Below are 12,641 nucleotides of genomic sequence, written 5' to 3'. Positions count from 1 at the left end.
TTTGTGGCCAAAATCTTGAGCCACGAAACATATGAGTCTCATGATAAAGGTAATACAGCCTTTAAAGTTGAATTTAGCCTATCAACATTACTAATAGATCTAAATGAGCATTCATTAATATGTTAAACACAAGGTGGCTATTGTGCAGTGGGCTATTTTTGACTTTGCAGCATTGCCAATATTGGCAAACAAATTTGTCCACGCACTATTAAATTCTCTATTTTCCCCTGACGCTTTCCCTTTTTGGATTCGGCATCCACAGCTAGCCCAGTTAGGGAGACTCAAGACTACTGTAGCCATCGCTGGTGATTTTTTTTTTTAGTGGAAAAGGCGCCAGGCCACAGACGTATGACACATTTTAATTGATGAAATGTTAAAACATTTTATGATTTGGTGTGTTGGCTACGTAATTTTACAGTTGAAGAATGCAAGAATCACTTTTAGGCCTTCAACAATAAATGAAAATTTAAATGTCATTTACATATAATTTTCTGTCAAAGCCACTGGAGAGCGACTAAGGAGATGCATGCGGCTCAGGAGCTGCAGGTTGCCTCCTGGTCTAAGAGAACCAAGACTTGTTCACCTTCTTGCACCTCCCTTCACCTTCTTCTACCACCTCCCTTACTGTCTCTCCGGTTTGTGACTTCCTGTTTGGTGCTGGCCTGTTTACATCATTGAACTTCAGTCTTTACATGAGCCAAGACTGAAAACTTTCAATAAAATTGAACATGTTGGATTTTGTGGAAACGTCAAGACAAGAAAAAGACTTGGACTGAGTTTATGACCATCGTACACCACACGATCGAGATCACATATCACACTAACTTAGTCCAACGCTGGAAATCGGTCTGTGACGGAAATTAATCGAAGAGTTTTTTAAGATTTATAAAGTTGAGTAGAGTAATAATATTTTGAGGTACCTTTCAAAGGTGCAATCTGTGATTCTGACTCAACACACTTCTCAAATTCTGCCAATATCTACGGTCTTCCTGCTGTCTGCCATAACTCTGCAAGGGGCTTAGACCAAGTCCACACAACACAATTTTAGCTACTCCCCCTCTTCCATGTCCTCGCCCACGAGGAACAGAGCTACACCATGATAGTAATCTAACGTAAGTAACATCAGAGATAGTGCCAGAGCTTCTGAAGGAGCACTGATGGGAGAGGTGTATTTATTTGGGTGTTCAAATATCAAGTCTTTCTCCAGACTCACAGGCTACACTGAGAAGTAGAGGTACAAAAATACCAGCATAAAAATACACTTCAGGTACCAAGAGCAAAAATACTCAGTATGCAGAATGGCTCATTTCAAAGAGCATTATGATTGGACTATAACTGATGCATCAGTGTGTGCATCATTTTAATGTTGCAGCTGGTAAAGCAGAGCTTATTTTAAGTACTTTATTTACTGCTGTGTAAATTATCCTGTGATATAATCTAGAAGAAGAAGAAAAATGGATATACCTCAAAACTGTACTTAAGTACAATACTTTAAAAAATGATTTAGTTACTTTCCACCACTGCTAATAAGTCAAGTCTGTGAAAAAATAATAAGGAAAGTGAAAAAACATAGTAAATGTTCACTTTTCTTTATTTACAGGGATCTTTGGTTGGTTTGTTCTCATGCTGCTATTCAGCAATATACATACAATTAATTTATTCCTGCAAACAGTCATAAAACATCTCAGTGAACTGCTGCGGAGTAAAAACATCTGTCTCATCTGGACAATTACAATGTCATTGATTCACCTTAAAAATAAAAAGCAAAACTATAAACATTTAATTTAGCAGCCAGTGGGAATTCTGGGTTCAAGCTCTTTCTTGGCACCAAAAAAAAAACCAAGGTATTTTTTTAAAGGGCACATTGAGCCTGATATTTGTGCCAAATGTCAAGTTAAGTGTTATGGTGTGAAGCCTTTCCAAAATTGCATTTTTGGACGTTAATTACAACGCCATCATGTGGCCTATTAGGGTACTTTCAAAACTAGAGCTGTCTTGCTTTGGTCTGAATCAGGGACTGATTTTGTCACAAAGTTGTATAATTGTCTAGAGCTGGTTTGTGTTCTCACGGCAGCATTTACAAGCCGACCAGATCAAATGCCTTGTGTGAGAAAGCTGCTCTTGATTGGTCAGAATTTCCATGTGGGAAAAATCCAGGAAGTAAACCAAACGTTGAAGAAGAGTACACTTGCAAGATAAATGTGACACTTTCTAATGTCACAATGGAGGGACAACTACGCAGGTTGATTTTAGTGCTGCTCATCGTGGACTATATTGCTGTCATTGTTCATTTTAGTCAAACCATACAGTTTGAAAACGAGGCGCGGCTCCAACTAGAAAACAATGTTTTGATGCATTGGATGTGCTGAATGTGCATATTAAGGCAGTACAGGAGGAGGTGCACATTAATAATCCTCCAGGACTGTAACATGCTCATGTTTAACCCAAACAATGTGTAATGAGACTGCAGTTGGTTCAAACGAACCGTACTTAGGTGGCAAACGAACTTGAGTTTGGCTGAACCGAACTAAACAGGGCAGGTGAGAGTCATATTTCTTGGGAAGCATTCGTGCATCATTTCCAGTTATTGGACCAGGTTTCATGTTTCTAGCTCATTTCATCTCACGGCAAAAGAGGATAAATAATAAATAATAAACCAACACAAACTAGGCTCTGCCTCTGTGGGGCTTGAACCCTGATGAAAGGTCACACAACTGCTCTGACATCCTCTAATATGTGCAACAGAGTTAAATGTATGTATGGAAAAAATATTCACAATTGTCTTTATAAACCTAGGATTACCATAGAGTGCTCTATAAATAGACATAGCGTAGGAAATAAAAAAATTAATAAATACACAGAGGAGTGAGTACACCATGTGACTAGTGCTAACGTGTATGGTATCTACAGTATAAGGCTCTGTTCAAGTCTCCTCATATCTTATTATGTACAGCACCATGGTGGCAAGCCAGCTTAAGACAAATGGGAAACATTAGATGGTTTGTTTCTGACTCCGAATTAAATCCAAATAAATCCAGACTGAAGGGAACAAATGTGGCAGTGCATGGCGGAGAGAAATCATCTGTTCCATCTGCTACGCCAGGCTCTCCATCAGCTGAGTGTGAATCTCCTGAAAGCTCGGCCTCTGCTTGGCGTTTCTTCTCCAGCAGCTCAGCATGAGATCGTTGTAGACTCTGTCGGGACAACAGGGAGGCTTCGGCAGGTACACCTGGGAGCACGAGACCAAATATTAATGTGGGATAAACGATGAAAAGGGCTCTGTAAATCTGCATTTACAGCAGATTTTGGCAGATATGGGTCTGGTGTGCGATGCTCACCTGCTTGCCCTGGTCCCTGAAGAACTCGCCTGTGTTTTCAATGACCTGCTCGTCAGAGAGCAGAGAGTAGGGCTGCTTCTTACACAGAGTCAGAATCTCCCACAGAGTCACACCGAAGGCCCACACGTCACTGGCCATGGTGAATTTCCCCTGAGAGCACAGACACATTTAAATACAATCTAGCACAGACAAAGAGGTATGTGGGATTTAGTGACATCTAGTGGTGAGGATTGCAGATTGCAACCAGCTGAAACTTCTCCCGAGTGTCAAGTGTGAACTCCCTGTTAGGATTTTGTCAGTGTTCATTGTTCAGGAGTTTTTGAATGGGAGCTAAAATATCTGCAGAGATCTCTTCCTCTCCAAAACATACAGATGTGAAGATTTAAACCACTAAAAACACTGAATAAAGCAGTTTCATATTACAAATCAGATCCTGGGGCCGGTTGCACAAAACACCTAAAGTTAAGATTTTCCTTAAGTCTTCTACTTAAGGTTTCCTTGAAATGTTCATGAAAGTATTTCTGTTTTTCTTCCTGTCTTGGTGTTATACTTAAGGAATCTCTACACTGTTGCACAAAAGACCTTAGCAACCAAAGGAGGGTAAAAACAAACTTAAGGTACCTCTGACTCTTTGTTAAGTGCAATATGACCGAGTTTATGGTGATAAATGAAAAAACTAACACACCCTGAGAAAATGTTTTCTGCAACTAGGAGAACTTAATGGATATGCTTTTGATTTTACCCTTTAGATTTGACTTAATTTTCGTTGTTTCCTCCTACAATCATTTTCTGTTTTCTGGTATTTGGGGATCAAATTTAATGTGTGGTTTGTGCTTTCTATGATTGTATTCCTCCAAGCCTCTCGTCCATGAGTAGATGCACACTTCCTTCTGTGCACTGATACAGTTGGCGAATGTAGTTTGCTCACAACAAGGACTGCGGATTATCTTGAGTAACCAGGTCATGATTTCTGGAAAGAGACATTGGTGCTGAGTTTTCAAATGTATTTTCTTTTGGCGCTTTGAGCACCACAAGCCAAGTGCCATGTAGTTCCATTATATTGGAGAGAAAGCAGACATCTCTACAGATATCTCTATATACAAATGTTTTCTAACACAGCAAGAATAATGGGGGCACTTATGTATTCTTCTGGGCCTCCCCAGCTTCACACAGCACTCACCAGTAAGATGCTCTCCCAGGACATCCAGCGAATAGGCAGGACGGCCCGGCCCTGGATCCTGTAGTAGTCCCCTCTGTACAGGTTCCGGCTCATGCCAAAATCGGCTATCTTGATGGTGTAGTTCTTACCCACCAGGCAGTTGCGGGTCGCCAGATCGCGGTGGACGAAATTGAGAGAGGACAAGTACTTCATACCAGAGGCGATCTGCACAGCCATGCCAATCAGCTGACTGTAGCTAAAGAGCAGAGGAGACCACAAAGAGAGAATGCATAAGTATAGTATATATTAATCCAAGATAATCAACGCAATCTAATGTCAACATATGAGCCCACCTGACCATACTCTTCTCTTCTTTTTCCTCCTGTTCTGTCTTGTCCTCATCAACGGCCTCTTTTAGTCTGAGATTGCACAGGAACTGATTCAGGTCTCCATTTTCCATGTACTCAGTGATCATGCACAGCGGGTCTGTGTCCACACACACTGCCAGCAGACGGACAATGTTGGGGTCCCTCAGGCGAGACATGATTCGGATCTCCTTCAGGAAGTCGTTCCTGCAGCACGGCGGGGATAAATATTGTAATTTACTGCTTGACTGACGACTGAATTGTCTTGCAGAGCCAGACCTGTCTCCACAGTACTGTGTTAGTGCTAGAGAAAGGTCTGGAAGCACACATTATAACTCTGCTGCGTAAAAAATGCCCTGGTTTGTTTGTATTTTTGTAAACCAATCACAATCGCCCTGATACCACTAAGCCTACTGTACACCTTTGTCACTTTTTGATAAACAAAGAAACTTTCCGCCTGCCGTTACCTTGCATTCTTGTTGGCGTCTTCCCGCAGTGTTTTCACAGCGACCAGCAGAGGTGACTCATTGTTTCCCTCTATAGACAAATCCTCGTCCAAAAAGTCCTGCATGCCCTCTGCCTCGCACAAGTGCACCTGTTTTAAAAAAGCACTTTGTCAGTCCATCATCCACTTGGCACCACTTGAAACCATCTGTTTAACTCTGTTTAATACCACTAAGTGTTGCCTATTTGTCAGCATGTGCCGTATCGTCATTGCGTTTCACACTCGTGCTTTTACCACACAGCAATAACTATCATTCAGGCTTGAATATGAGAGGCATAAGAGGGCAGCCCGATGGATCTAATATATTGAAAGTACTGAATCAATGCCAGCAAACATTAGAGCCACAAAAGAGAACATACTTCTCCAAACTGGCCCTCTCCCAGCTTCTCCTTGAAGGTGAGCTTGTGTCTTGGGAACTCTCTCATGGATGAATCGGTGCCAGCGAACAGATTCATGTTGACAGCTGTGATGGAGTTGCTGCTGCTGTCTGAGGACTCCTGCAGGCTGATGATGTCCGCCTCGGCGTAGTGGGGGGCCCCGTCTGAGCTGCTGGTTCCCAGGGCTCTACAGGAGGTGCTTGGTCCTGATGTGGTGCACACACACACAAACACACACAATACAGAAGCTACAGCTACAGCCGACCCACACAGTATTTATTGCATCATGTTTTTGCAATCTTACCGAGGTGTTCTGTGGACTGAGCGAACTCGGGTAGTTTCCTGATAAGGCGTGAGGGCTCCTGGTAGTCGGAGCAGAGGGGGAAGATTCTCTCATAGGTGGAGTTGGTGGTGGAGACGCTCTCGCTGGACAGAGAGGAGTGGTGGGAGGAGAAGGCCTGGGTCTGGACCGCAAGGCGAGCTGTGAGTTCATCGTCCAGCAGGCGGCGAGATGCCTGAAGAAGTTTGTGAGATCACATGACACAGAATGATAAAATCAAACAATTCACTGTGCACAATAAAAAACACATAATGTACTACAGGGTTTTTTTTCCTGTGGAAGTCCATGTCAGTCTTTCTGTTGAAAAAAAAAAAAAAAATCCAGTCAGTCATTATGAGACATTTTCTAAAAAATAATGACCTAGTATCTCAAAATAATAAGTTAATATGATTAATTCTGAGAAGGTTTTACATTATTCTAAGATACTAACTCATTATTTTTTTAAAAAGTTTCTCATTATTTTGAGAAAGTTTCACATTGTTTTAAGAAAGTTTCGAATTATTTTAAGAAAGTTTCTCATTGTTTTTAGAAAGTTTCGAATTATTTTAAGAGTTTCGAATTATTTTGAGAAAGTTTCTCATTTCTTTTAAGAAAGGTTCAAATTATTTTGAGAAAGTTTCTCATTGTTTTTAGAAAGTTTCGAATTATTTTAAGAAAGTTTCTCATTGTTTTTAGAAAGTTTCGAATATTTTAAGAAAGTTTCTCATTGTTTTTAGAAAGTTTCTAATTATTTTAAGAGTTTCAAATTATTTTGAGAAAGTTTCTCATTTCTTTTAAGAAAGGTTCAAATTATTTTGAGGAAGTTTCTCATTGTTTTTAGAAAGTTTCTCATTGTTTTAAGAAAGTTTCTTTTTAAGATATTTTTTAGGGCTTTTTAGCCTTTAATGTATAGGACAGACAAGCGTGAGGGGGGAGAGAGAGAGGGAGTGACATGCAGCAAAGGGCCACAGACTGGAGTCGAACCCGGGCTGCTGTGGCAACAGCCTTGTACATGGGGCGCCTGCTCTACCACTAAGCCACCAGCACCCCTTTAAGAAAGTTTCTTATTATTTTGAGAACGTTTTTCATTATTCATAAAAATTTCTCATAAATTTAGAGAGATTCTCACTGTTTTGAGAAAGTTTCTCATTTTTAGAAGGATTTTTGTTATTTTAAGAAAGCTTCTCTTTTAAAAAAAAAAAGTACTACCTCATTACTTCGGGAAAGATTCTCAGTCTTAAGAAAGTTTCTCATTATTTTGAGACACTTATTATATTGAGATACTAAATCTTTTTTCTTTTCAAGAGAGAGTGCTCCAAATTATTTGAAATACTAAATCATTATCTAGAAATATACACTAATTTTTTATATAGTTTCTAATTATTTTGAGATATTAAGTCATTTTGATAAAGTCTAATTACAATGAATTACAGGATCTTATTTTTAATCACACTGGCATAAACGGGCTTCTGTATATTGTTGAATCCAAAAGTTTTCATGTTGTTTCAAGTTATTTTTTTCTCCAAACTGACTTCTGAAACTTTTCTAATACCACTATATGATAGGTTGCTGATGGCATGGCCTGCCTGAAATGAATTGCTGTGAGACTGCAGTTGGTCTTATAAAATCAATAGATATAAAACAGTATTTTATTTTTAAGTCCTCTCTGATGATATTTCTCCTTGCCAAAACAAAACCTAGATTACCTAAAGATGTGTTTTGCCTTATGTATGTTCTCTATATTGTATGTGCAAGAAAAATGTGTATTTAAAAACATAAAAATGTTTCAAACTGTGTATCCCATGCAGTACGTCCTGTGTGGGTGACTGTCCTTTCTTTATTATCTTTAAATGTCTTGGCTGCTTGTAATTTTCTATTGTGTAGACGACCTCTTCTTTTCCTTTGTATACTGATGATGCACATGTGGGTACGATTTGCTCACTACGAACGAACCACTGATGATCAGACAAGAATATGCTCTTACAAAACAAACACACTCTCCTCTCACCTTTTCAAGCATCTTTTGCCAGACCTGCCTCCACAGGATGATGACGATGATAGCCAATAGGATGGCGATGATAGCCACCAAGCAGCCAATCAGGATCCTGGTGTTGCTGTCGTCCACTTTATGAGTGGGATCATCTGCTAACAAACCAGATGACAGTTGTGAGTCGAGGTGGATTTGATTTAATCATCACAGCTCAAGTTCCTATCAAAGTACATCCCATACTAATTAGAATCTCATTGCAGAATCCCCCTCATGAATTATCACAGCTACAGTTAGAGGTGACATTTATTTCAATGAGTTATTCCTGATGCTATCAGCAGGGGGCACTGTTTAACCAGAAAACATTTTAGGTACCTTGAAACTGTGCAATTACCTGCACCTTTACACTGAAATAAATCCCTATATATCACAGTGAGATGTAAAACACCAATCCAAGCTTGACTAAGACAAAGCATAAATGAACGGTCTTCTAAATATAAATAGTTTTCTGATTATATTTGTGGTTGACAGAAGATTATACTCAACCTATATTTTGTTTACCACATCACTTCCCAGCAGCCATATATCAAACCAGCCTGCACTCTCATTTTTCTCCCCTGCATGACTGTCACTTCAATAAAATCCCAACCAGTACTTAAAGAAAATAGAGATCATAAAAGGTTTGACTACTGACCTGGCAGCGCGTTTGTGGGGTGTCCGTGTTTGCGAGGGGACAGAGATGTGTTGTACACTGCTGAGCCTGTGAGAGAAAGAAGAAGACATGGACAAAGCTGAAGGATGTAAGGTCAGGCAGGAGGTAGTTACTGGCAGTTAAAGTAATACTTCACCCACAAATGATCATTTGTAGATCAGTTATGCACCTCATGTTACCTTGAATTCATGAAGGAAACCTTGTTTTGCTTGCCTGCCTCCACAGTGAATGGAGAATCCAAAAAATGGAAAAAAAATATTGATAAATTGGAGTAAAAGGAGGCTGCGTTTAACAACAGCAAAACTATGTCAAGTTCACAAACTCTCACACAACTCGTGTAGTATAAACACATGGATTTTCGCCAAAACCTTCTGTTTCAGACACTTTCACACTTTTTTTTAAAGATTATTTTTTGGGTTTTTATGCCTTGAATTGACAGGACAGTGTAGTGTGAAGGGGGGGGAGAGAGAGAGGGAATGACACGCAGCAAAGGGCTGCAGGCTGGAGTCAAGCCCGCAGCTGCTGCAGCAAGGACAGTGCCTTTGTACGTGGGCCGCCTGCTCTATCCACTAAGCCACCGACAACCCCAAGACACTTCCACACTTAAACGTTCTCACACACGGATGAGTCATGCACCTGGGCAAGTGTTTAAATGCACATAGGTGCCCAGGCGCACTACTTCAATGTATCCTCATGCAACAGCTCGATATTTAATGAATTAGTACAGCCCACAAATGGCGTCATCATAAAGTTACATGAGTAAGGTGTGGTAAAGAAACATGGTTGGGTGTCAACATGTTTCGTACTCAACGTAAAGTTACGTAGGTTAGGTTAAAGCAAGTGAAGATGCGTACTGTAAAACTTCAATCGAACCCCCAGTCTTTTTTACTAGGCAGCTGTGGCTACACTTTTTGACAAATAAAGGCCTGTCTCAATTAGATGCCTGGTCTGGTTGCCAAGCTGCTCATTTTTATTTTTACTGGGCGTGGCGTTCTGGTTCCCTCCTCCTGCCAATCCTCCTGAGTGCCAGCAGCTGCTGAACCTGCACACCTGAACCTCATCGACAATCAAGCCACTGCAGTATAAACCCCAGCTCAGACATCCAGACTCTGCCAGATCGTTCAGTCTCCTCTGCAGTACGGACATCAAGGCCAGCTTCTAGTTTTCTGACACTTTGTCTTTTTGTGCCTTTGGACGTCAGTTCACACTTTGGTCTGTGTCTCAGGTTCACCACGCCAGCCTCAACCATAACCCACCATGTCCAGTGCTCTGCTTTGCCATTCCCTGCCCACCTCAGCCATCATTTCATTCAAGCCTTCAGCTTCTTCAAACTACAATAAACTGCCTCTCCTGCAGTTCCCTGGTTGTGTTTGGATTTGGGTCCTAAGTTGAACTGCCACAACAGATACATGGTGACGACCTCCCTTTAAATAACTCAAAATTTGCTCTTTACGTGGATTTTTGCACTTAATACTTCTTCCGTCTTCACAACTATTAGGGCAATTGCTATAGTTTTGCTATTGTTAAACGTGGCCTCCATGACTTCAATTCATCAGGAGTCTTTTTGGATGTTTTTGGATAATTCGTTCATCGTGAAGGTATGCCAGAAAGTTTTCTTTAAGATTTCAACGTAACACAGGGTGAGTAATTGACATACAAATGATTTAGTGGGTGAAGTATTCCTTTCAAGAGTCAACATTCAAAGAGCACGGGATACTTAATCGAATCCATTTTTCTAAGGAGGCACTTGCTGGCTAAGATCCCATCTTACCTGACTGGAAGGCCACCTCACTGAACAGCATCCAAAGGTCACTGAAGTGGAAACGGCATTTGATGGCGCTGGCTGTGCGGTCCCCGAGGGGCACGGTGATGAAACGGGCACTTTGGCTCACGCGGTCGACAGTAGGCCTGAAGGTCACTGGGTCGGCCTCCCAGTCTGATCCTGACCGGAAGTAACAGGTGGCCTGTCTGAACATCCTCACCCCTCGGCTGAACATGTTATTACAGTGAACCTGCGGAGGTGGAGGTGGGGTGTGTAACTAAGTCATGTCTCGTAGTATAAATACTCCATAATCCTGTTAATGTTTAGAAGGAATTTGCATTTCTTCTCTATCTGTGATCATGATGAGGTGGATGGATGAAGCAGGAGCAGGTGTAGTGATGACTAATCTGTCTTGTAGTGCTGTAGCTGCAAAACATTATCTCCGATCTCTGGCCACAGCACGTACCCATGACAAATAGGATAATTATACAGAGAATGTAATATTCACACTGCGAGGCTATTTTGGACCAATTTATACATTTTATGTCTCAATAAAATCTGCAGCAGATCTAGAAGATGGGTGCTTGCCCAGCATGATGCAGTTCGGCGTACTGTCGGCTCAGCAATTTAAAAAATATTCCACTTTTTCACCATTAAGCTGTCAAGTAAAGTTCTCCCCCCCCGCTGCTGCTGCTGCACCTACTCCTCCTCACCTTCATGGAAGTGAAGTTTCGGACGTGGTCGAACTCAAAGATCATCTCCACGTAACCTTTGGGGAGGCTCTTGTTGTTCCAGCCCACGTAGTCATACCCTGGCCACATGCCGTATATGTGGCTGTGGAGGAAGTCGTCCAGACCCCAGGTGCCATCTGTCAGCTGGCCGAGACCCTTTGTCAGTCTAGAGGAGGAAAGGATGAAATGAAGATAGAAACCACAGCAATTTATTGAGGAGTGTGGAGATTTTTTAATGTATGACTGCCTTTTCAACTAAAAAAAAAAAATCACATCTTAAATCAGAAAATTGCGAGGTAAGCAAAAACGATAATAATGAGCCCTAATTGAGGCAATAAAATCCAGACCTTTCAGCCGACGCTCCATCATACACAGAGTCATTAAAGTAGACATCCAGGCCCCTGTAGATCATTTGGTGCCCATCTGGAATGCTATAAGACACCAGGCCATCTACAGAGAGCAGGTCAAAGGTCAGAGATGGTGACTGATTTACTCCCTGCATGCTCAGAGGACTATTATGAAGTTATAATGGATCTGACAAGTTACAAAGAAAGACTGCAGACTTTGGTAATTATTAAAGTCCCCCCTCCAGACACATTTTAAAGCGGGGGTACTTGAGGTTTTGATGACTGTGTAGGGAGCTAGCATTTGATTGAGAAATGTAGTTGCGGGTTGTCCGCTGAAATTGCTCATTTTAGCTAACAGCATTGGCAGCGATTACAGAGTGTAATTCCAGCGACACCTGTAAGGTGCCACTAGTTGCCCTGCACTCGGGTGGTTTTAGGAAATGTCGGACACTTTTTGGCAGATTACCAAAAAAAAAAACCACCTAAAATTCTGAAGACTACTGTAAGAGATTCATTTAGAAATTGCTATGTGTCTCAACTTTGGACCTGCACTGGGGCCCGTTGTAACTACCATACGCTACCGTAGGCGGATGTTTGTCAGCTAGGAAAGCTACCATGTCTTTTGCCCTGTTAGCCAACATTGTTGTTTGTTTTGTCAGCTGACAATTACATGGTTGCAGATTACACTCCATTAAAACAGCTCTCCCGGCCCTCGCCATTACATGTTAAGTGGTGCTCTGGTGCACTGTGGCTCTTCCATTAGTGTGTGAGTGTGTTAAAAACCGAGTAGCAGGTGGCACCTTGTATGGTAGCTTTCACCACCAGTGTGTGAATGGGTGAATGTGATAGGTAGTGTAAAAAGCGCGTGGTCAGGTGACTAGAAAGGCTCTGGGCCCCCACACCTCACGGGCCCCAGCGCAACTGCACTGCCTGCACTGTCTATATTTACGCCCCCGATCACCTACATGGACAATGCGCACCCTTTTCCTAATACAAAGGCAAACTCTACCTAAAAAATGTAATTTTATATAATTTAATT

General features: G+C 41.4%; 1 protein-coding gene across 1 annotated transcript; it reads right to left on the bottom strand.

Annotated features, from left to right (window-relative positions):
• Positions 1-1,572: 1,572 nt before the first annotated feature.
• Positions 1,573-11,700, bottom strand: LOC126382672 (discoidin domain-containing receptor 2-like). Its single transcript, XM_050032678.1, has 12 exons — positions 11,603-11,700; positions 11,238-11,421; positions 10,534-10,774; positions 8,745-8,810; positions 8,072-8,205; positions 6,049-6,259; positions 5,727-5,950; positions 5,330-5,457; positions 4,851-5,069; positions 4,519-4,753; positions 3,339-3,488; positions 1,573-3,229 (listed from the first exon to the last, which is right to left on the bottom strand). The coding sequence occupies exons 1-12, from the start codon at positions 11,665-11,667 to the stop codon at positions 3,095-3,097; spliced, it is 1,992 nt and encodes a 663-aa protein (XP_049888635.1). The 5' UTR covers positions 11,668-11,700; the 3' UTR covers positions 1,573-3,094.
• Positions 11,701-12,641: the final 941 nt, after the last annotated feature.

The sequence above is a fragment of the Epinephelus moara genome, chromosome 21, assembly GCF_006386435.1.
Source record: "Epinephelus moara isolate mb chromosome 21, YSFRI_EMoa_1.0, whole genome shotgun sequence".
Classification (NCBI taxonomy): Eukaryota; Metazoa; Chordata; class Actinopteri; order Perciformes; family Serranidae; genus Epinephelus; species Epinephelus moara.
The sequence above is the reverse complement of the archived record's forward strand: the minus strand, read 5'-3'. Positions and strand labels throughout refer to the sequence as shown.